This window comes from Dermochelys coriacea, chromosome 15 (genome assembly GCF_009764565.3).
Source record: "Dermochelys coriacea isolate rDerCor1 chromosome 15, rDerCor1.pri.v4, whole genome shotgun sequence".
In the NCBI taxonomy this organism is placed as follows: domain Eukaryota; kingdom Metazoa; phylum Chordata; order Testudines; family Dermochelyidae; genus Dermochelys; species Dermochelys coriacea.
In genome coordinates, this window is record NC_050082.1 from 8,127,320 (window position 1) to 8,152,267 (window position 24,948).

At 41.1% G+C, this 24,948-nt stretch overlaps 1 protein-coding gene across 2 annotated transcripts in view; it reads left to right on the top strand.

The window, feature by feature from the left end:
• The first annotated feature begins 4,687 nt into the window (after window positions 1–4,687).
• The window catches only part of FBXW8 (F-box and WD repeat domain containing 8), a 65,346-nt gene continuing 45,085 nt past the window's right edge, over window positions 4,688–24,948 (top strand). For both annotated transcript variants that reach the window (XM_038373657.2, XM_043497788.1), the window contains exons 1-4: window positions 4,688–5,057; window positions 9,045–9,149; window positions 15,345–15,509; window positions 16,176–16,264. In XM_038373657.2, the coding sequence (XP_038229585.1) occupies window positions 4,716–5,057; window positions 9,045–9,149; window positions 15,345–15,509; window positions 16,176–16,264 (701 nt within the window). In that variant the 5' untranslated portion in view covers window positions 4,688–4,715. The remainder of the gene's footprint in view (window positions 5,058–9,044; window positions 9,150–15,344; window positions 15,510–16,175; window positions 16,265–24,948) is intronic.

Genomic DNA, 24,948 nt, shown 5'->3' on the forward strand with positions numbered 1-24,948 from the left:
GCCTTAAAACCGGTGAGTAAGTGGATACTCTTTCCCCCACTGGATACACTCGATTGGGAGGTGTAACTTTTTTTGCTGGTTTTGATCCCGCTGTAAAATGCAGCTCTCTCCCTCACGCCTTCTTCGGAGACATCTCCTCTCGAAAGGGATCTGCTGCATTGCGAGTAGGAATAAAATACCAGGGGCTTTCCTTTACATTACCCCAAAGGGAACAATTTCCCCTACACCTGCCAGTTTGCAATGGGTTGTCTCGGTGGACGCGAATTGGAACCGGGCTAGCCGTGCCCTGTTTTGAAGAAAGCCCCTTAATGTAGCTCCAGCCTTTCTCGGGGACTTTTGAAAGAACAAACTGCTCCATTTCCCTGCAGCCTGAGGGCAGCTCCATCCCTGGTGTAAATCTATTGATTTCAGTGGGATTAGGCTGGGGTGAATTGGTGTTCTGGGCTGTTTCAGATGCAGAAGAATAATTCAGGCTCATCCTTAACTAAAATCACTTCTCAGTAACAATTTCTATTCTCTAGTAAAAGCATCCTCCTGTTACAGTGGCACCTTTATAATCCCAGAGGCTGTCCCCGTGGAAACGCTTCATTTGCGTGGGTTTGTAACTACAAGACACATTTTTTGTAGGCTGAAACTTGCCATAGTAGCTCTCAGCCTGAACATGGGGGCCACCAGGGTAAGTTCAATCGCTTGTGGGAATCCAAATGGCTTCTTCGGGGTTTGTTCATTCTCTTTTAATTGGGTTTTGTAAGAAGCCTAGAAAGGAGCCTGCTGCCGAGAAAAACGCAGCGAGTAATTGCTTAAACTGTCAGTCGAGCAGAATGAAGCAGGAGCCACTGCAGCTGACCAGTGGCAAACAAATGAAGGGAATATTGGAGTCTCCCACTCCACAGAGGGAGAGAATGTTGGTACCACCCCATCTATACTCCCTTTTAACACACAACTTTGCCAACAATTAGTCCTCAGTGAAGATCCATTATTTTACCAATTTAAACAAATATTATAATTTTGCTAAATTAAAAAAAAGATTATTTTGCTTTAAAAGTGAAAGGAAAGTGCACTTATGCTGTAATTTGAAATGGATCCAGAGTCAGATTTACTGAGGATTTTTTGTTGTTGTTTGATTTTGTTTTCACCTGGTTTCAGAGGACATGTGCAATGGCCAGATTTACACTAGTCCTCACAGCTGCAGGTCCTGAAGCAAACAGTAAGTGCCTGGGCCATATTTCAGTGCTAGTTTTCAGTCTGCAACTGAAGAATGTAATCTTTAAAAAGCAAATGAAATATGCAGTATTAATCACAACACAGAGCATTTTTTCCTTCCAAAAAACCCAATTGAAGATGTATTCAAGTTGGAGCTGGGAAGTTCCCAGGGTTCCCAGTGCAGAGTTGAGGCCCAGTGGGATTCTCTGATATTTCCACCCATCCTCAATTGGGTGGTGTGGGAGACATTTCCTGACTATAGGTCCATATCGTGGCCTGCAAAAGGAAAATCTGTTTTAGAGTCAGGGAACTCATTGATCACTCTGTGTCTTGTGTGGTATCTTTCTGACCAGCTGATCAGTTTAAAAATAAACCCTTTATTAAGACTGGAAACTATTGTACAGAAGTCAAGTAATGAAACTTCCTGCTATTCTCTGGCTGCAGCCTAGGACTGCCCTTTCCTGGGCTTCTTTGTTTCTGCTCCCAGCAGAAAGTTTGTCAAAAGAAACTCCAAGACTGCATGAAGAGCATCCAAGGTATTGTGGCATCTCTACACTTCCTGGAGGACCCACTCTAAACCACAGGGTGAAAAACTGTCTCCTCCAAAAACCTGCCGGCGATTTAGAATGCACAAGGAGATCTCAAGGATCTTGGTGAATCTGTGCGGGCCTTTGTGAAGAGTCACGGTGGCTCTGTACTGCTCCCAAGGCCACATCTTCCTTGGCTGAGGTGTCATCAGGGGAGTTCTGGATGTAGTGTTGTAGCAGGCATCTTCTTGCAAGCTGGAACCACGCCCCTCATGGCTAGTAAAATGAAGCAGGGAGGTACCAAATCTGATGCTGGTTGAGATAGTTAATATCAGTTTTCTTCAAAAGAGAATTACTTAGGACCCCGCTCAAGAAAATGTTTCCTGGAGTACAAAACATACACGACTGTGGTCCCATCAGTATGCAGATGACAGCAGCTCTATGTCTATTTTAATCAAACCCAGAGGATGCACTGTCTTTCCCGGGTGCCAGGCCATGACAGGAAGTGGATGAGAGGAAACTAGCTGACACCTCACCCAGGGAAGAGAGAGGTGATTGGGAAAAGCATCTACAGTGTATGCCATAGTTGGTTTCTGCTCCTGTGACTGAAAGGGTTTGCCCATCCCTTGTCAATCAAGTTTGAAGTTGAGGGATATTCCTGGATCCTCCATTGTTTCTGGAGCCTCAGTTCTGCTCAGTGACCGGCGATGCTCTTTTTAATGAGCTAGGGACAACAGCTGAAACTATTTCTCCTTGATGTTGCCCTTGGCAGTTATCCATACCTTTGTGAACTCCTGATTAGATTACTAGACTGTACTCTATGCACTGAAGACTAGTCCTCAAAATCGCTGCTGATGCAAATGGGGAAAAATTCCAATTAAGTCAATGCAGCAGCACCCATTTACACCAGCAGAGAATTTGTCCCCATTAGGGCAATGTGCAGGCTACCCCTGGAGATCATTTGGAAGAAATCTGAGGCCCGCTGCTTAGCAGGAATGCCACAAGGAGCACATTACATCACACTTTCAACTATTGCACGGGGTTCCAAGTGCAATTCAGCACACTAATATTCTATTTAGGTACTTATATAGCCCCAATCACTGAAGTATATCAGTGCTTCCCATGTATGTCAAAATATAATGAGTAACAATCTCTATCTATATTTGTTTACAGTTTTATGTTCACATGTGTAAGAGCGGATGTTGTGCTTGGGCCCCTGTGTGCGAGGGAGAAGAAAGTGCAGAAAAGCTAAGATGAAGAAACCAGGTTTACATTTAGTTCTGAAAGTGGCAAGACTGGTGGTCATTGTTATCTCTGGCAGCAGATAGGTTGTATCTGATTGTCCTCTCTCCTACATTGAGGAGTCTGCCCTGACTGGCCGATGGTTTTATTGTTCTGGTGGGACACAGCTGTCTTAGGATGTCACCATGGTCATTGAGGGAGAGGTGTTTCTCAGGTAGTTGGAGCCAATCCCATGCAGTGCTTTGAATATGAGGACAGAGAGTTTGAGCTGCACTCTATATTCAGTGGGGAACTAATTCAGAGGGCAGAACACTGAGGTAATGTGCTCCCCACATCCTGTGTTGCTAAACATGCAGGCTGCTGTTTGTACCATTTGGAGCTTTTTCAGGATGTGTGGCTTCATTCCTAGAGATAATGAGTTGTAATAATCAAGGCTGGAAATCATGAATACATCCATCACCATGGCCTCATCTGTGTCCAATAGGATGAAGAGCAATGTTTTGGCCAGTTGCATTTGGAGCTGGGTTTTCTTTGCCATCATGGCTATTTGGGCATGTAGCATCCTGAAAGACCCCACAGCTACAGACTGACACATCATCCTGGTGCACTGCTGTCAGCACTGGCTCCTCTTGTAAAAATCAGTATTATAGTTTTCAGAGTAGCAGCCGTGTTAGTCTGTATTCGCAAAAAGAAAAGGAGGACTTGTGGCACCTTAGAGACTAACAAATTTATTAGAGCATAAGCTTTCGTGAGCTACAGCTCACTTCATCGGATGCATCCGATGAAGTGAGCTGTAGCTCACGAAAGCTTATGCTCTAATAAATTTGTTAGTCTTATAGTTGGCTTATTTGAATATAGTGTATGACCCTTTGCCTGGTTATTGCTGAAATATGGGACAAAGAGCCTCTTGTATTAACTTGATACTGGATGGGGGAAATAAGGAACTGACTAAGGGTTGTCTCTTAAGACAAGGGACAGTAGTCAGCCTATTACAAGCAATTATTTATTTATATTTGTATTGTTTTTAGCACAGTAACCTGGCCTGGAATCAGGGTCAAGGCCTCCCGGTGGTGGGCCCAATAGGGAGATAAGAAATGCAGTCCCTACCCCCAAAGAGCTTGCAAGGTAGAGTCCTGATTCTTGCAAGTTGGTATCCTTGGGGCTTCCCAGGCCCACCTGTGGTGGGTCAAATTGCAGGATCAGGGCCGAAGGCTCCCAACCTACAGATCCTGCAAACACCTCCTCACTATACCTTTACTCAGCGGAGCGTGAGTGTACTCCCCGGAGCAAAGTACCCCGGTGTCCGAGAGTCTGCAGGACCAGGGCTATAACAACTCAATAAGGACACCCGGCGGGCGGCTCTTGCAGAATGTGGAACAAGAAACGCGCCGTGAATCCCGCGGGCAGCAGCTGAAGGCAGCCGATAGCCTGATGCCAGCCCCGGGGGGCGATTTGCCTGGCAGGGGCTGGGGCATGTCTTGGCGTTTGTAAGGGGGCTGCAGGGGCCACAGAAACGCGCTGTCAGTTTCCTTGGCGGCCGAGGGGGGAAATCCCGAGCTCCTGGCGGCACCAGCGGCCGCTCCGCGCCTCTCGGGACGAGCCCCTGGTCGCTGCCCTCCGGGCGGGGGCTGGGCGGCCCGGAGGCGGGGGCGGAACCTTTGTGCGGCGGAACGGAGTTGCAGCGGCCGCGGTGTCCTGCCCGGCCTGCAATCCCGCGTGCTCCGCGGCGGGCCCGGCTGCGCCATGGCCGCGGGGCCGAGCGAGCTGGAGCTGTTTCGCCGGCGCTGGCGGGCCGAGCTGGCCGGGGCCCGCCCGGGGAAGAAGCGGCGGCGGGCAGCCGAGCCCGGGGGGAGCCCGAGCTGCCGGGAGCCCGTGTCCGGCTGGAGCAGCTGCGGGGGGGTCCCGCGGGGCGGCGGCGAGGAGCGGCGGGAGGCCGGGTACTTCGCACTGGCCCGGAGCCTGCTGGGCGGGAAGGGCCCCGGGGCCCGCAGCCGCCGCCACCGTCAGCCCCGCCCGGGCCCCCCCGCCGCCGAGCCCGAGGGCGGCGGAGACAACGACCTGCTGGGGCAGCTCATCCGGGACCTGGTACGGGACCCTCCTGCCCGCTCCCCCCGCTTCTCTCCTGGGGTTTCACCGGGGCCTGGTCCCGCCCGGGACTCCCCGTGGGATGCCGGGGCCACTGGCGCCCTCGCTGCTCTGCCTTCTGCCGGAGCGGCCCAGGCTCCTGCCCTCTCATTTCTTCCCCCTCCTGCTGCCAGCCCAGACGCCTAGATCCTCTCGCCTCCAGGCGCTCCCAGGGCTGAGTGTGGGCCAGGCTGGTCCTGGGCAGACACGAGGCTTTTCTCTCTCTTTCGGTGCCAGAAACTTTCGTAAAATGTCAGGCGCTAGCACTTCATTTAAAAGCAGCTTGTGGGTTTGAGTCACCTCAGCTTTGCCCTCCGACTTTGGAAAAGGCCGGCTATGTACTGTACATTTGCCTCCTGTGTACAAAATAGCTCAATTCTGTACCTATCTTCAGAAATTAATAATTCGCAGGAAGTAGAACTATGCAATTCTGTCTTTCCCCTTATTGATTTGGTGTAGCTGGGGTGGGGGTTAGTTTATATCGGTCAAAAAATCTGTCCTTACAGAGGACCCCATAAACAGACTGGACTTGCTGTGTCTGGTGTTGCCTGTTGGCAATTTTGTTGTTGATAGCCTATGAAAGTTTATTTTAAAAAATTAATCTTTAACTTTAAAATATGTTCAGCTTCATGAAAGGGGTAAGGATATGGGATAGGATATGCTTACATGAAAAAAATCACCTGGAGTCACTGTCATGTAGTTGGAGCTGTGTAAGTGGACCCTTGTATCTTTTTTGATGTTCCATTGAGGTTAGTGGGACTGTGCACGAGTGCACTTATAAGATCAAGGCCTTGAATTAGGTCCTGAAATGATAACCCTCCTCACCATAATGTTGGATACATAGTCAGGGGGTGGGGAAAAGGAAGAACAATAACAAGAAATATTCTCTTCTGAACCCCTCGTCACTCCACTCAAAAGGATAAAAGATTACCTTTTGGTACAGAACTGACTTAATATCCCAGATCAAAATTCTGGTCACTTGGGTGTGTTCCTTTAAAACAGACACACCCACACTCTCTCTCTCCCTCCGAATCCTAGAAGCACTTGACAAATGACTAGGATCGATACTAAAACAAAACTGTATATGGCTACCCTCGAGGAATTACTGTTATTTACTTGCCTTTAATAACAACATTTGAAAAAGCATTATATTTGAACCATTTCTCTTTGGTAGGATTAGGAAGACTAGTGTGTAAATACTTTTGATTGTAACTTCTGAGTTTTTAGTTACTCTAAGCCTATTTTACCATGCCTTCGGAATACATGGTCTCCTTATAGCAGCTTTTCTTTAACACCAAAAAGTTTGCTCCTTAGTGTTATGATGACGTTGCAGTTTAACCTTTTTCTGTTAAATAAAATCTAATCTTTTCACTCAAGATAGTGGATGCTTAATTAGTTTGCCTACATTAAGTATCTTGCTAAACTGTATCTCAGTGGAGAAGATTTCCTGTCACCAAGAAACCAATATTAATTGTACAAATGAAGCAGTTAATTTGAAAGGAGTCCTAATTACAGCTCTGAAGAAGTTAAAAGCTATTTTGATAAATCCTTCTTGTGCTCTATCTGCATTAGAGATTTTATTTACAGTGTGGGAGAAATTAGGGAAAAAAGCCTTTGCTTCTTACTAACTTAGCTATGACTAATTATTCTTTAAAAAAATAAAAAGAGCAGATTATACTTCTGACGACTAGGCACAAATTAATCTATTTGCAGAATTAGTGCTCCATTAGCACACAGGAGTGCAAATCCCTCTCAGAGGGGATGGCAATATTAGAGTTTTGGATTCATTCCAGTAGATTTTTAGACGGACCAGTGCTGATTTAACATTACATTGCCCCTTCATGGGTTTTGTTTCATGTGCTATGTTGAGCTCTCTCCTAGTGACAGATTATTTGGGGATTTTGACCATATGTACTGTTGAACATGTACTCTGCTTGGCATCAGATATTAGGAGCTAACAGTTGTGCTATTTGTCACTGTAAAGGTGATTTCCCCCCTGCCCCCCTTGCATTGCAGTAATTAAGTCCCTGTCTGATCTCTGACCCTGATGTTACAATGTGACCATAAATACACACTTTAGACTTACAGTTTTTTTGGCTGTACTCAGTTTGACTTCATTGGGGTGGGAGGTGGGAAGCAGTACTCTAAGTAAGCCCAACAGTACCCATTTTACTATTTTTTTTGTTCTGTATTTCCTTTGTCAGGGCTGCAGAGGGCATGGACTTGAATGAGGAATTGGCAAGGATGGGGATCTAGTATGAAGTGGAGGTGGTGAGGCAAGCTGTGCACTGCAGCCGTACTGTAGAACAGATGTAGCTGAAGAATCAGAATATGCCTAACTTTGGCAGAGATGATGAATAAATGGGATGTATTTTGTTAGTTACATGTCAATAGTTATTTTAAGTGTGAGATGTTATGAAGATGTGTGAGAATCTTGAAGTGTTTGAGATGTAGGCATTATAGGAACTAAAAAAAACCATCAGATCAAAATTTCAGAAGGAGTAGGTTTTCTTGAATGCTACGAATGTGCAAAGTCTGCCATTATAACAACTTGAAACATATCTGGAAATTTCAGTTAGGATCTGCTTGTGTGTTAAGCATGAAGACTGAAGTTGAGAGTGGTGATTGGAAATAAGGCAATTTAATCTTGCTTTAGCCGCAAATCTCAGTGCGACCTTACATGTAGAATTATGCCTTCATAATACAGTAGCTGCAGCATGTAGAGGGATTTCTATTGTTTGCTTATACAGGAAGTAACTGATAAAGAAAAAAAGAGGATTTTTTTAGGTAAAAAGATCTGATTTGTGGTATTTATTCAAATTTAAAAGAATTATTGTTTTAACATTTCTTCTGATAGGAAATGGATACTTTCAGACATGCAGAAAACCATAGAGCAGCAGTTCTCAACCAGGGGTCTGAGTCCCCTCAGGGGGTCACCAGCAGGCTTCAGAGGGTCCGCCAGGCAGGGCTGACATTAGACTCACTGGGGCCCAGGGCAGAAAGCTGAAGCCCCGCTACCTAGGGCTGAAACCGGAGGTTGAGCAACTTAGTGGTGTGGGACGCTAGGCAATTGCCCAGCTTGCTACCCCCTAATGCCGGCCCTGTCTTTTTTATATGCAAAAAAACCAGTTGTAGCACAGGTGGGCCATGGAGTTTTTTATAGCATATTGAGGGTGGGGAGTCGGGCTCAAAAAGAAAAAGGTTGAGAATCCCTGCCATAGAGTATCATCTCATTTTGATCTATTAAGTGAATAAAGATGTTAGGACACTACATTTTTTGCACACTGTAGTTAAAACTCTTTAAGTGAATGAATGTGTAAAGGGTATATGCTTTTAAAGCGCATTCATTTTAGATTTGACAGTGAAGTTTTGAAGGTTGTTTTGTTAGAAACTTAAATATCCTGTCTTCAAGACCTCTCTGTTTTAAAACGAGTGTACATGAATGTCAGCTCTCTGTTATTTCATGGCTTTTATTATTCAACTATAAGCACACAAAAGACTGAAAAGCTCTAATTTCTGAGCATTAGCAAATGACAAGGAAAATGTGTCCTATTGGCCTGCTCACTGAAACCAGTATAATCAAATGAGTATGAAAAGGAAACATTGCTAGGGTAGACTAAGATTTGTGTTTTGTTAATGTTTATAACCCTTTCTTCTGACCAAAAACTCCCAGTGAATCATCTAGATAGCCCTTATTTCTCTCTTGCCTGAGAGAGACAGGATGAGAATAGCTCTGCACCTTCATGCAGGTGTGGCTACCCAACATTCTGGTATAGCAGGGTTGTAGGATGAAAGAGCAGAGGAGGTCGGTCTGATTTTAGTTACAACACCAACATATGATCTCTCCTTGATTTTACTATGAGGATATTACTGCCTTGCCACTAACAATGTGCAATTTATTCATGCATTAGAAAAAGTCTAACAGTTTATTTTCCTTTTTCTTCTCAGAATGAAATAAATGAGGTTCCTTTCTTTGATATCCAGCTGCCTTATGAACTGGCATTAAAAATTTTTCAGTACCTGGGAAGGACAGAGCTGGGCAGATGTGCTCAGGTAAGAGCTATCCAAGATTTGCTTGTCTCATCCCATGTAAGATCAGCATGGGTGCTCACCGTGATGCATTTCCGCTATTACACTGTGCAGTAGCCCTACATGAAATTTTCTTCCACCAGAGACTTAATTTATAATTCTTCACATATTAAGACATACTCCAAAAGCTGAAAATTAAAAGCAGTATTAAATGGACTTGATTCATAGTTTGCTTTAGTGTAGTTAATTGAAATGTCAAAGGTTTGATAACAGCTCTAAAGGGACAGCATGAAAACTTAAGACCAAAAGAAATGTTTGTTTGGATTTTCATTTCCAGTCAATATAGTTGTTATAAACAAATGAGCATTTTCTTGCAATGTTTGAAACACAAACAATGTAACACTGAGAGCCTGGAAATAAAACTGACTTAAAATTTATTTCCTTGTTGAAGCTGATATATAGAAAGTAAACAAACAGGATAGTGAAAAATGGAATCTTAACAATTCTGTCACTTTTAGTAATTAGTAACCTAACCTAGGGTGAAGATATTTGTTTTTTTGTTTTTTTTTTTTTTTAATTTATTCCCCCCCTGCAAATTTACCCTGTTCCTTTGAGGGATTGTAAACAGGTACTGTTACCAGCCTGTTCTCAGAGAGAGCCCATATACTATGTATATAGTAGTTCAAACTCATCTCCTTCCTGAGGTTTGGTTTTATTAACCCAGAAATTAAGAATAATACTACATAAAGTTACCTTGGCTGCCCCTAGGGTTTCCACCCTAAGACTGTTCAGTCCACACCCTTGATTCTCTCTCCAGGGAGCCACTGTTGCCTCCTTTCCAACTAGATTGAATAATGAGCCACCTGCTTCACTGAATCACCAGAACCCACTTAACAAATGCCAGTTATCTTGGGGAATGTTAATAAGGTGGGGTGTTTCAGGCATTCACTCCCAGCCTATTTTATGGACACTGGAATGTTTTTGGGCCCGGCATTTAGGATTTCTGTCCCAATGTCATGTAATCACACAAAATCCAATAAAAACAGCCTTTTGGGGGTGGACTTAAACATCCTCTGAAGTGTTTGCAGCAGCAATAAAGAAGCATTATATTAGTACACAACTACCAAAGAGTAAAACTGGCTAGCTGAATTAAATGCAAATAGTTATCAATTAGCATGAATGATTAAATTAGACATTTAACATTTTTTCAGTTTGAATAATCTATGATGTTACGCAAGTGAGGATAGCTATTGTTTAAAAGTTTTAACTTGACTATGTCCCTTAAAATCAACAAGAAAGTAACATTAGAAGAAAAAGATTTCCTCTTGCAAGCATTTTGCAAGAAAAGTTTCTGAGGCATTACTTTGTACTAATGTGCTCTGTAGAAGGCCATGAAGCTTTCATATCTGCTCCTGCTTCTGTCAGCCATCCTATTAAAAATGGAACTGGGCTGCATTTCAGAGTGGATTGCAAGTAGGCTAGAATAATTTTTCTGCAGCCGTGACCAATTTACTTTGCAGCATAGTAGTACTTGGTAGTGTTAGTTACCAAAAGGGCTACCTTGTTAGTGAATCTTCATTTATTTTATTTATTTTTATTCAAAGCCCATTTTTATGCTTTTTAGTAGCTAGACAGAAGGTAAAGGTGAGATGTGCAAAACGTTCTTGGAAAAAGACGGTGGATGTTACGTAGTGGCTGACAGCTGAGCAAAGGTCCAGTATTTTTCAGGGCTTTCAGAATGAGATGAACATCCAATGCTTTAGTGCAGAACTGGCTGCTTTTAAGTGTTCAGCTGAAAAGCAAAGCAATAAAAATAAATACCATTTTCATTTATCTCTTGGTAATTGTTGTTTTGAAAAAAAAACTCCACCCTTTTCTGTTAAATGGAATGCGCTGCTGCTTTACAGTGTTTCGTAGAAAGGTTTTTCTTTTTTTTTATTAAGGTGCCTTGGGAGTTTAGTGAAATTGGGCCAATTAGTGGAAATGGCATCATGAACTATGCAAGTGCCTTTGGAAAAAATCTGTTTGCTTAATTCTTTATGCCAAATTGGTAACTAACAGTAAAGTAGCCTGGCTGCTGAGTGTCTTTGAGATTTAATCACACCACAGACTGCTTGGGAAAACTTGAATTTTATCCTGATTTCCCCCTCCTCCCCACCCTCCTTTCTTTCCCACAGCTGCTCTTTGATTTCTTAGAATTAATGCTATGAAAGGCAAAGGTCTCTGTATGCTATTTTAGACACCATAAGGTTGTGAGCATCATGTAAATTAATGGTGTCATCGGTTCCTGAACTATTATGGGTTCACTGAGGTTGTGAAGTATCCATATTGGTATATGATGGACAGCCGTTCTTTTCTGGTACCTGGTGGCAGCTGCGTTTTGAGAAATCACAAAACCTGTTTGTTTTTCCTCATATTGGTAGTGGATAGGAATGAGAAGAGTGAGGCACTTGGGAAGCTACACATGTGGCAGAATTTTAAACAGTTTTTTAGAAAGTGTAATATGGAGGGCCTGATTCTGACTTCCCTGCATTTGCAGGATCAGGCATTGTCTGAAAACTGTGGGACAGTGCGTCTTGTCTGTGCTCTATAAAATGCTGTGTGAACTTTTGGTACTATCTAAATGTTTTATTGTTACTAATAAGACAGCGTTAGTCACTTGCATTTTGTGGTGGAAATGCTCCTGTGTGATGTGTATTAAAAGCTGTAGCTAGAATAGCTTTGAGTTTTGTTTGTAAATATGTTGGTGCGTGATTTGATCTAAGTATGTTTATCATTAATGTCATGCTTTTCATCTTCAGTGACTTAGAAACACTAATCAATCTAAGTGTGTATATTTAAGGCTGTCATTGGAGGAACTGACTCTTGTATTTCAAGAATAACAGGTCCTGTAAGACAAGAATTTTCAGTTGCATGGTTCATTCACTGATGGAGTTATTAACCTGAATAATTGAGAACCATCTCAAGTTGTTTAATAATGCTTTGTATGGGATATATAAAAAGCCACATATGGTTTGATGTTGTCTCTTAACTTTTTCACATACAGTTCTGAAGCATGGATGGATGGGACTTACCTCTTTTTTCTTATGTTCAATGAGCTAAACTCAAGCCAGTCAATAGGATGAGAGGAAGTAGAGAAGCAGATGGACAGAGATTTCCTGAACTTGGTGTTTGGAGGGAACTGATAACTCTTTCGCTAATAACAAAAGTAGTCTTGGTGGCTCTTGATGAAATTATTAGCATTTAGGCCAAATTCTGCAATACATTAGAGCCTATACTTTCCCACTGAAGTCCCTAGGATTCATCCTGGGGTGTACATTTATAATGACTTAGTGCAGTTTGGTGGTGGAGGGGAGGAAACTTAGTGAAAGGGACGAATAGGTATTCGTTCAACTGGATTTTGGTCAGTCAGAACAAGAAAATAAAGTCTGGAATCTGATGGAAGGAGTCCTATAGATCTTATTAAAATATGGAAATAGCTTTAAATTAGGTAAAATTTCTAAATTTATGAACACCACTTTCATGCTCGGCTGTATGGAAGTAAGATGTAGTGATGCCTCTGTGTGGATCTGAGGGGAAACAGAATTTTCTCTATGGAGATTGGCAAGAAGTCTGATGTGATGCGATAAAAAGAAAATGGTGACGTTAATGGCAAAAAAAAAAAAAAAAAGTTTCTAGATACAGGGTAAGCCATGCAAAATGTTAGTGTTGATAAGCTTTGGAGATTTACATAGTACAAACTTAGAAAATAATTATGGTCCCAATTTATTTTTTAACAAGAGTTTTGAGTGTTTTGACTGAGCTCTTTGGCTAGCTGTTAGCAAGCAGGTTGTGAGCATGTGTATGTGTATACAAAAAAAGGCCATGTTTTTTTGGCTCCCAAGACCTCACCTGAAATTCTAACTCAAGCTGCGCTAATAAATCTGATTTCAGCCAATAGCTGGTTTTTAATGCTGCAGCTCGCAGTGGTGTTGTGAAGTGAAATGCTTGAGACACTTTTATTAGAGATTTCTTGCAGCTGAGGCTCGCTCAGTGGGGCTTTTACTAGGGATTGTCGTGCCAGTTTTGGTGCATTAAGGAAAGGCTACGTTAGACATCCTTTGGAAATCCATGCTTGTAAACTGGCAAGACTCAATGTAATTTGATTAAAAAAAATCATAAGATAGGATTTCTTTCCCCCCCCTTTGAATGTTTGTTCATGAAAGGTAAAATGATACCATAATTAGTTCTAATATTTTTTACTCTGTTGTTTAAAACCAACTTAAAAACTTGAAACTGGAAATGTCTCAACAAATTTTGCCCATTTTGGCAACACATACATTTTTTTTTTCTTTCTTTCTTCCATATATTGGTAACAGGGCAGAAGTTGGCATGGCTTGGTTTTGTTTACTTCTCTGTTTGTGCACAAGCCTGCCTCATCAATGTCAGCAGAAATGCATTCCAGCTAAAGAGACAGAGAGGTTCGTTTCCGATCCGCAGTGTTTGCCCAGAGTTTTAACTTCTGCAGAACAGCTGCTTTTTTGTCTGTGCCAGCAAAAAATGGTAGCTTTTGTCTTTGTCTAGGCAACAGGGTGTAGATTTGTATTACTTTCAAATAACTGGAATTGAAAGGAGATTTCCCCACTGGATTAGAACATTTTTTTTAAATTTTGGCATCATTTTGATTCTTTTGAGCGACATGACCGTGTCCCTTCAGGGATGGAAATGATGATGGTAATTTAAATCCTTGTTTTTAGTTTTAAGACAGATATAGTCAGGGAAGGCATACTACATGTTTCCTCACTTCTAAGTGAATAACTGTAATCCAGATCACTATCTTGTCCAGTGATGAAAACTAATTCAGTGTATGTGGTCAGTTTGGACTGAGGTCTAGAATCACTAAAGAGAACAGTAGCTGTGCTGGAGGTGGGTACCCAGTCCAAGAAAGAGAAGCTTCACAGCTGCTGACCCTGAACAGCCCTGCAGCCTATGCAGCCATAGAGACTGACCTCTCTTCCCAGGGCTTACTCCCCACTCAGTCATGGTTGCATAACTCTTCAAATGTCATTATATGGCTATTCCTTTTCTAGTTCTCTACCCAAATTGCAGTCTGCTTGTCACAGAGGGGTGTATGTTAAACTCTCTTCCCCTTAGAGAAATTATGTCCCCATCTTGTAATACACTTACAAATTTCTCTAATAGAATTTCAATTTGAAAAGGCTTTTTTTTTTTTTTTTTTTTTTTTTTTTTTTTTTTTTTTTTTTTTTTTAAAGGAGAGACTAAGAAGCAAGTTACAATAAAGCTGCTAGGATTTTGTGGCCACAGCAGAGTTTGTTGATTGATCCTACTTCTCTGCACTTCAGTGCAATCAACACATAGCAGCAGTTAATATTATGGCACATGTTGCAATGATGAAGTTTACCTATTCACGTTTTGCAGTGTAGACCTGGTGACTCCATTTTTGCCACCAAATATGTAGTTAATGTCTCAAACTGCAGTTTGGTGTTTCTGGCTGTTTGATTCTTATGAGCAAAAATATAACTGTATTTCTGTAAAGCATATTTGTTTTCAGTCTGGACATCCTAGTTCTTATCTGGTATATTTGATGATTGGCAGTGCACTGCACTGGTGTGGACTGCACGCCCTAAATTCTGGGTTACTTGGTATATGACATTTAGAAGTGAAATGCAACTTTAGGATTGAAAACAGGCTTATCACTGATCTCGTTGACGATAGCATCTCTCACATGGAGATATTTCCCTGTTCTCTTACATGCAAGAATTGTAGAGCAATCCCTGCTTAAAGTGTTTTTTTTCCTTTGAATCTTTAAAATGGTAATTCTAGGCACATTTCATTGTATTGAAGCAATTCCTTCTGAAATAGACAGCAACTTGAGGCTACTTAAAAAATTTAGTTTAATACTTCATTCTTATTGATGCACACTGTAATACAATATTTTATATCTCTCTGCTGTCACATTTCTAATCAGTCATTGTCAGTAGGGCTTTAGAGGGGTGATGCTGACATCACAATTATCTTTAGCTTATAAATGTGAAAACACACTTGTGAACATGAATTTATGTGGAATCTTTAATGCTACCTACCTCCTCTCTTCCCCCTAGAATTTTAAAAGGGCATGTTGTCACAAAGGTAGGGCAAAATAAGTGCATTGATTTGGATGACAATTGGGCCTGGATATTTACCTGATCTGATATTTATTTCATTTCTGTCTGCTTTTAGGTGAGCAGGACATGGAAAGTACTTGCAGAAGATGAAGTGCTTTGGTACAGATTGTGCCAACAGGAAGGGTACCTGCCTGATGCCAGCATCTCTGATTGTTCCTGCTGGAAACTTGCTCTTCAAGACTGCCATGCCAAAGAGCGCATTTTAAGAACCAATTGGAAGGTAAAATGAAAGGAGTTTTGAAAATATTACTCAGTGGTGACCATGTAGAAACAATATAACACAGCTCAAACCAGTCATTCTACTGCTAGTGAAATGTGAGTCTCTTATTGCAGTCTTTTTCGCCAATAAGAAGGTGAAGGCAGTGCAGGGTTAAATGATCCCTCCTCTCAGCTGTTAGTGGCTTGCTTGTCTGTCTTGCTTTCACTTTGAAAATATGCTCTGACACTGAACCATAGCTCCTGTGCCCTCTATTCATGTTATCATCACTTAAAGACTCGGTCCTTCAGTCTTTGCTCTTGGGACGAGTCCCCACTGAAATCAGTCTATGCATGTGGTTCCGTACCCTTCTCCAGCCCATCCCAGTTCACCTCTTAATTTGATGAGAGAGAGATGCTTTTAGTCTGTAGCAGTCTACAACTGTCTCTTGCATAGTAAAGCAGTGTCGTCATTCTTCTTATTGAGAGAATACATGGGGAAGTAGAGACTCTGAAATGTACAGGAGATGAGCAGATACTGGATGGCTGTTCTTTCCTCTGACCTCCACTAAAATGGGCAGTGTAACTTCTTGACCCATAAAAAAGCATTAGGAAGGTCTGGGCTTCTAGGAGAATCTGGTATTAGATGAACCTATTACAGAAATAAGTGTGTCCCTGTATTTCTGTGCAGAACCGCATCGGTGCTGTGAGCCAGCTGCAGTATGAGTTGGGTAAAGTTTTGTGTGATGTGCATTCTTGTGATGGAGTTGCCATTGCTGGGTAAGTATGAAATTGTTTAATGTTTGTATAGTCTTCCTCATTGTGAGCTCTTGCGTGCTGTATCTGGACTAATTCACAAGCAAATCCAGACTGACATAATAGGGAGAAGTTATGTTTTCCAGCAGCTCTTTTCCAGTTGAGATGAAATGTCACCAAGATGAAAGACTTGTAATTCTCTACTGCAAATCCTCTTAGAAGTGACACTTAAATTAAAAAAGTTGACAGTTAAAAATTTTCCCACCTGAAAGAGTTAGCAAACGGAGATGGGTAAGACTGATTAAGGCTTTGCTTTTGCGTGTTTGTAGCTGCACCAATATAAACACATAGTGTAGATGAGTTGCGCTGGTGTAAAAAGTTACTTGAGGGTAAGCTGCACCAAAAGTCACTTTTTACATCAGTGCATCTTTCCTTGGGAAGTCACTTTTTACACCAGTGCAGTGCATCTGAGCTACACTATTGCTAAAAAAAACCTTCCCTAAAAACCTCAGCCCGCCCACCCCCTCCTCAAAAAAAAAAGAAAGAAAAACAACCACCAAAAAAACCCCCACCCAAACAACCACCAAAAAACAACGTTGGCAAGCTCAAATATGAGACAGAAACAACATGATTTATCAGGAGCTGGGATGTTGAGGGAGGAAAGAACTTACCTTCCTTGTTTGTTATTGCTGTGCCTATTTTGAAATGATCACTGCAAATACTTAGATAAATTGAAAGGTTGTCTAGTTTCATTGTAATTTCTGTATATACCTTTGCATCTTCTGATTAAATACAACTATTTTTATTGCACTAGTACCTGAAATGTGTAAAGTGCAGAACAGACCTATATGAAAATAGTACTGCAGTTTTTGTTACGTCTCAGACACAACTCTTCCTGAATTACAGGAGAGATTCTTGTGTTTCCTACAGGAAAGAGTATTCCAGCGGAACTATTTTTCTTTACTTCTGGAAGCACTTCATTGTTATGATGTAACTTATTTAAGATGCAGACCTAAAGACTTAGTTTTTAGGAATTTCATTAATATTTGATTCTTCCAGCTTTATTGGCACCCGTTTATTCTGCTATGATTATTTATCTGTACAGTACTCTGAAAGTGTTTTTGATTCTTAGAACATCCCAGACTTGCTGGTGAGATTACCCTGACTATCCCAATGGATGTATGATTTTAAATTTACACTGGTTATATTTCACAGGTTTTGTAATTATTGTCCCTTTAGAAGAAGTCACACTAGTAAATAGAAATGATGTCTTAGGAATAGTTAGAGGACACCATCAAACTGTCTTAATCCCGTAGTACATCAACATATGACGTTTTATGGCAACACTTCATGTTAATGGTACAGTTATGTACAGTGGGACTAGAGAAAAATGCCTATAAAATTGACACCCCACATGCCAAATTCCTCAACTGGTTATAATAAAGGTTGCTCCAGATCAGCGGAGTATGGAGGACTCTTACAAGCTTCCCATGCAAGATGAAATATCTTTGAATTGTATGGCTGTGCGTGTGAGCCGAGATCTAAATCATAAGGCAATGAGTGGAAAAGGGATGTTTCGCGAATGCTTTTCAGGTCCCTCTTCTTCTTGGGGTTGTCCTTCTTTTCATGGATTTAAAGCCCTCCCCACCCCAGTTTCTATTTTTATGTTCCCTTTTGTAGCGAATTCCTTAGTTTTTCTTCTTTTCTTAACGTAGTCCTTTTTATTTAATGTCATGATGTCTGTTCCTTTGTAGTCACTTCAACGGTTGTGAGTCTGTCACTAGCAAAGTGGCTGTGTTCTTATTAGCAGGCCCAATATATTCTGTGATCCCACGTGTCATAAATATAAAGGGAAGGGTAAACACCTTTAAATCCCTCCTGGCCAGGGGAAAAAGCCTTTCACCTGTAAAGGATTAAGAAGCTAAGATAACCTTACTGGCACCTGACCAAAATGACCAATGAGGAGACAAGATGCTTTCAAAGCTGGGGGGGAAAAAGGGTTCTCTCTGTCTGTGTGTTTCTTTTGCGGGGACCAGAGCCAGGAATGCAGGTCAGAATTCCTGTAAAGAGTTAATAAGCAATCTAGTTAGATATGTGTTAGGTTCTGTTTTGTTTAAATGGCTGATAAAGTAAGTTGTGCTGAATGGAATGTATATTTCTGTTTTTGTGTCTTTTTGTAACTTAAGGTTTTGCCTAGAGGGATCCTCTGTGTTTTGAATTTGATTACCCTGTTAGGTATTTACCATCCTGATTTTACAGAGGTGATTCTTTTATCTTTTCTTTAATTAAAATTCTTCTTTTAAGAACCTGATTGCTTTTTGTTCATTGTTCTTAAGGTCCAAGGGTTTCGGTCTGTGTTCACCTATGCAAATTGGTGAGGATTTTTATCAAGCCTTCCCCAGGAAAGGGGATGTAGAGCTTGGGGGGATTTTGGGGGGAAAGACGTTTCCAAGTGGGCTTTTTCCCTGTTGTTTTTGTTAGACGCTTGGTGGTGGCAGCAATAAGGTCCAGGGAGAAAGGGTAAAATAGTTTGTACCTTGGGGAAGTTTTAACCTAAGCTGGTAAAAATAAGCTTAGGGGGTTTTTCATGCAGGTCCCCACATCTGTACCCTAGAGTTCAGAGTGGGGAAGGAATCTTGACACCACGGTTGCAGAATTTGTTGTGAACCCACTGCTTTCTGAGCTTCTGTGTTCCAAAGTTTATGCTGTCTTTCTTACTACATGCCTGTTTGGAAGGTTTTCTTCACAACCATAAGCAATAGAAATTGAGTGTAAACTGATGTAGTTATACCGTCCACAAACAGCCTGTTTACTACTTGCACTTCACTTTTATTTGGAATGTAAGCTACCTGAGAACATCCCTTTAAATTGCCACGCACACAAGTGTATTCCAGATATCTAATACAGGGGTGGCCAACCTGAGCCTGAGAAGGAGCCAGAATTTACCAATGAACATTGCCAAAGAGCCACAGTAATATGTCAGCAGCCCCCCATTTGCTGCCCCCAGCACCTCCTGCCCACTGGCAGCCCTGCCAATCAGCACCTCCCCATGCCTCCCACTCTCCACAATCAGCTATTTTGCAGTGTGCAGGAGGCTCTGGTGGGGAGGAGCAAGGGCATGGCAGGCTCAGGAGAGGGGGCGGGAAGGGGTGGAGTGGTGGCAGGACCTGGGGCAGAGCAGGGGGTTGAGCAGTGAGCAGCCCACTGGAAAGTTGGCATCTCTAGCTCCAGCCCCGGAGTCGGTGCCTATGCAAGGAGCCGCATATTAACCTCCAAAGAGCCGTGTGCGGCTCCAGAGCCACAGGTTGGCCACCCCTGAATTCTAATACAATTTTCCGGAAGAGAAGATGCATCTGGCATTCTACCAATGACATTCAAGTTCTGATTCTTTCAAGGTAGCACAAAATTTCATACCATCCTAAAACTGCCCAGCTATTTTTAAGAATTGTTATTTAAAGGAGACTACTGGTATTGCTTTCATAACCTGTAATCATGTTTGTCATTTATACGGTGTGTTCAGCTTCAAGTCTGTGGCATTTTTTCCCAAGTATCTTGTCTTTATGCTCTCGGGCTCTTTTAAAGCAGGGACTCTGTGGAGCTTACAGTTCCCAGTTCCTTCTGTCTGAGTTTTAGGAAGTTTTATTTCAGAAGATCTTTGGCCTGACATATTGATATTTTCAGATTTTATTTTTCTTACTATTTTAATAGCAGTGTTTCTATTTAAATGTTTAGACAGACAAGATGGGTGAGGTAATCTTTATTGGACCAACTTCTGTTCATAAAAGAGGCAAGCTTTCAAGCTTAGACACCATTGTCTTCAGTAATAAAAACAAGACATACCTACAAGAAAGTAGCTGAAACTTACAAGTTGCTAACTATATAAGAAAATATCTTATCCTCACATGATGAACAAAAGTACCTAAATATGCAGCTTTAATTGAAATAGGTGGTTCTTGGATTCCAAACATTAAAAAACCTCAAAAAAAACCTTTATACTATTGTGGTTAATGGCATCACATCTTTCAGATTTATAAGTCATAAAACTATAATGAATCCAGTGATCAATATTTAGTTGTTGCATCCTAGTAGTGAATGAGTAGTTTAATAGCTGATGTTAACAGAAGTCAATTTATTTCTGGGTGTAAATATCAGTAATCTTTTACATTTAATGATTGTGTCTCCAGCCCTGCAAACACTTATGCTTAGCATTACACATGTGAATTGAATGGGACTCATCATGTCCCTAAAGTTCAGCATGTGAGTAACTGTCCACAAGATTGGGACCTTAAAAATTATTTTTTATAATCTTAAAACTAATTTTGTAATTAGTGGCATTTGAATCAATATTTTATTGCTTTGAAAACAGTGGCTCTTAGCATGCTAAATGTTATAGTGTCATTTTGTGGCTCAGCTTCATCACCCCTCTGGAAGAAATAAATACAGACTCTAGATGCTTCACTATACTTTCTCTTATATGGCAGAAAAATGGAATAGTACATCTCTTTAATTTGCCATAGAGGGTTTTTAAATTTGTCTGAAAAGGAATGTGAAAAGGTTATAGACAAACAATTCTAAGAGGGTGACTTACCACTGTTACCCTGAATTGTGTTTTGCAAACTTTATTGTTAACCTGCCTAAACTAGTTCGGGAGTATACAGTCATTTGGAACCAAGTAGGTTGAGACATTGTCTTCCTGCTTCCTGTAAGGAAGCAAAATATGAACACATTGGAACTCTCTCGTATAGGGAAACCCATAATTTATCTTCCTGCCTTCCATATTCTCTACATCCTGCTGCCAATACCCAAACCAGAAGATGACACAATATCAAGGACTGATTTAGCACAGCTTGAGCTGTGGGTTGAAGGAGGCTGCTAAGATTTCTTCTTTCTAAAAGAAACTTGCATTTATGGCTTTATCAGATAATTCAGTCTGGCCTGTGTGTGGAACATCTTGTGTTTATCATTAAAATTTTATCTAGTGGTTACGATGCTTGTTTTCTGGGTCAGACCTTGAATTCCTTTTCATTTGAGACAGTGATGTTTGTGGTTACCTCACTCCCAATCAATGTTGTATACACCAGCCTTTCTACAGTTACTTGTCTCAAAGGATCCACTTAAAGAGACACTGGCCTTTCAGCCACCCCCAGTGTCTCTCTTGAATATAATTGGAGTTTTTGTTAAAATGTAAAGGTCAAAACTGACCTAAGCAGTAGCTTATCTGTAAATGTGTATCTTATAAATTGGCATGGAAAATGTTTCACAATTTCTGAATACATTAGTTTTCAATATATGTTTGACTGTTATGCAGTAAATATCTGTAGCACACCTGAGTTCTGCAGCAGTTCTTTCCTCCATCATTACTGTATTCTAAAAATATCCATCACAATCATCTGAGCTGATGTATACCTGCACAGTAATCTCTGCATTAATCTCCTTTGCTAGTATTGACATATCCTATTGTTCAATCTCCCCTCTATTTTTTCCACCAAATGCATCCGATGAAGTGAGCTGTAGCTCACGAAAGCTTATGCTCTAATAAATTTGTTAGTCTCTAAGGTGCCACAAGTACTCCTTTTCTTTTTGCATATCCTATTGGACATTGTAGTCAGTTGTTACTCCATTTTGCTATCTCAATGAATCCCTGAAGCAAAAAACTCAAAGCCTTACTTGACAAGTTATTTGGAGTTCATTAGATTATGAGCTGTTTCTAGGTAAAGGATCCTGCCAGTATTGCAGAGCACTGCTCTGGTAGTACAACAGCAGTTGTTTTATTGCTGCCTGATAGGCTATATGTGGGATGCTTAGGTGCAGGCATCCTTGAACTGTGTTGCAGGCTCCTTTCAACTTCCATATCTATATTAATACTCACTTTGCTGTGGTGTCTGCCTCCTCTGTCCTCCCCCGTGCGCGCACGCGCAGACACCCCCCCCACATACCCCCCAAAAAAGCCCACCAACAAAGAAAACTTCCTGATCTTCCTCTTATTAAGGATTTTTTTTTTCTCTGTGCAGCATGACACCATGTCTGTGAAAATAGTACTTTCTTTGCCATTGGATTTGCTGTTGTACATATTTTTGAAAACTTTACATGTCAAGTCCATAAACAATGAGACCACTTTTCCAACAACTGGGAAGGGAAGAGATGAGGCTTCTGATGTTTAAATTTCTTTGTGTCGGAGAAGAGATGGTAGAAATGTTTTCTCTTGTGAGGGTTACACATACTTGTGTGTGGAGAGTTAAAGACATTTGAGGACTTCAGTAGCTCAGACATAGGTGAGAGGTTTTTCACAGGAGTGGGTGGGTGAGATTCTGTGGCCTGCATTGTGAAGGAGGTCGGACTAGATGATCATAATGGTCCCTTCTGACCTTAGTATCTATTACTTCACGTTGCGTGGCACAAAGTTTAACCAGGAGTGTGACGTATGGAGTCCCTGCATTACATGCAGCACAGGCTGGGTTAGTGTCCAAAGGCCACCCAACATCCTGGAGTCGTTCTTTATTTTTAGTTATGAGCAACAAACATAAACCTTAACCTGAGTTGGTTATTTCTAAGGTTTGTTCCTGCAGGACATCCTGTCTCACCTCTTAGCTTGTTTGTTGCTGGGAGTGATGGAAAGATGCTCTGTTTTTATCCTCTTATCTGCTCTGCTCTAATTTTTGGTTTTGCTTTAAGGTTCAATAGATGCCTCTCAGAATGTATATTGGTAGCTAGTCGCACCTTAAGTGAAGGGGCAGATATGTTTGAAAACATAACAAAGATGTTTCTCCAAAATATTTAGTCATTAAATTTGAATATACATTAACAAACAAAAGTTTCAAACTCACTAAAATCTCTTCCCCTTTTAATTGCTCATCTTTCACTCTCTACACTTGTGATGTCACCATTTCAGTAATTCTTTTTCAGATGGGGCAGGGTCTGAATGCAACCCCTGCTCCCCCCCGAAAACAAAAACCCCAGAAAGGAGACTTTTAATAGACCAAGAAACCTTTCAAGTCTTTATCACTAATGATAAAGAAACAAAAATGGCCCAGGTTTAATATTGTTTCCTTTTGCGGGTCACCTTTCAAAGGGTTGAAAACAAATGACATCACAAGTTCAGATAGGATTACAAAACATGCAAGGTAGTTCAGGTTACAAGTGTATTCACTTCACTGCCACCTAGTGAAAAAGAGCCTTTCAGGTGAAACTGGCAGGAGAAACCTGAGACTGGCTCTTTGTAGAAGCTCCCACTCACTCCATTTTGCCTGACCATTAAGCTGCTGCTTTACCCAAAGCTTTTATCAGATTCCAAGGAGTGCATGGCTGTTTTGAACGGCAGTGATGTCTAATATTCCCAGATCTGCAACAGTTTACTTAAATTTTCTGCTGGGGCTAGATTAGTTTGTCCTGGTTTTAAAATTGCATTTAATAAAAAGCACATTCATATATTTCATTTTAAAGTTATAATAACCTTATACCTTCTGGGCTGTTACAAATGTTGCCTTTTCAATTAGCACTTTCTCCTCTTAGCTAGCATGTTAAAAATTTGCATATCTTGCTGATGTAAGAACACATTACTTCATATCTTCTTAAGCCAAGCTATCATGTCTCTCTTGTCCCCAACTGAAGTCTGAACAATTATTGTATGTTTCTTACATTGTATTTTTGTCTCCTTTTGAAACTATTATGCGGAAGTACCAACAGCCCTGCTTAGTGATACTGTGGCAGTGAGGTGAATACCAGCTATGGTTTCAGTGGCTTTGCGGCAGTCCAGCACTGTTAATTAAATTGGTTGTCAGGGTACTTTCTTATTCACGCCAAGCAAAGATTATACTGAAGTAGAAAACTCACATCATTTAAAAAAAAATCCTGTTTCTCCTTGGATTTAAGGGAGGAATTATAATCAAATTTGCTGTAAAATATTTTTTATAAAGACAGATTGCTGGCTTTGAACAAGAAATGTCCTGGATGCTATTTAACACTTCTGTTTGTTCCAATTGCCTTGGGATATGAGCTGCATGCACTTAATAAATTGACTGAAAAGTTGTTTAATATCAGTAGCTTTTGTAAATATTTCTGCATGCTCTTTTGAAATGCTATTTTGATACATTCAGTACAGATTCTCAACAAAAGAACTCCGTGCCTACTCCAACAGCATGTCATCGGGTGCTATTAGCCCGTTTTCTAGGGATTGGAGCAAAGTGATGCCCACAATTAATTTGCTGGGTACAAAGTCGCACACACTCTGGTGTCAAAATGGTCCATACTTACCATTTGGCCGTACACTGAGACATCTGTCTTGACTAATAATAAGCCACTCAAAACTAAGTGTGGGATGGAATTGTGGACATTAAAAATGAAAAAGATAATTCAGCTTACCAGTTGCAAGGTTTGTTCCATGTGCTCTTCACCTCTCATCCCCAGATTTGTCTAGTGTTCTTTTAAGTGATGGGACTTACACCATTCCCCTTTTCTGATATTGAGTTTAAATTTCCTTTTCTTATTTTCATCCTATTCTAGTTATACTCTCTTGTGCCCTCCTAAATAATTCCTCCCTGTCTGTCTGTGTGTGTCTCTCTCTCTATACGTATGTATGTAATAAACTATGTTTACAGTGGCAAAATTAGTATCCAAAAATAACTGCTAGTAGAGAAAGCTGGAGCATAGGTAAGGATTGGGTATTGTTATCCCTCTGTCATCTAACCTTCCTTTGTGCAGGGTCAGAAGTC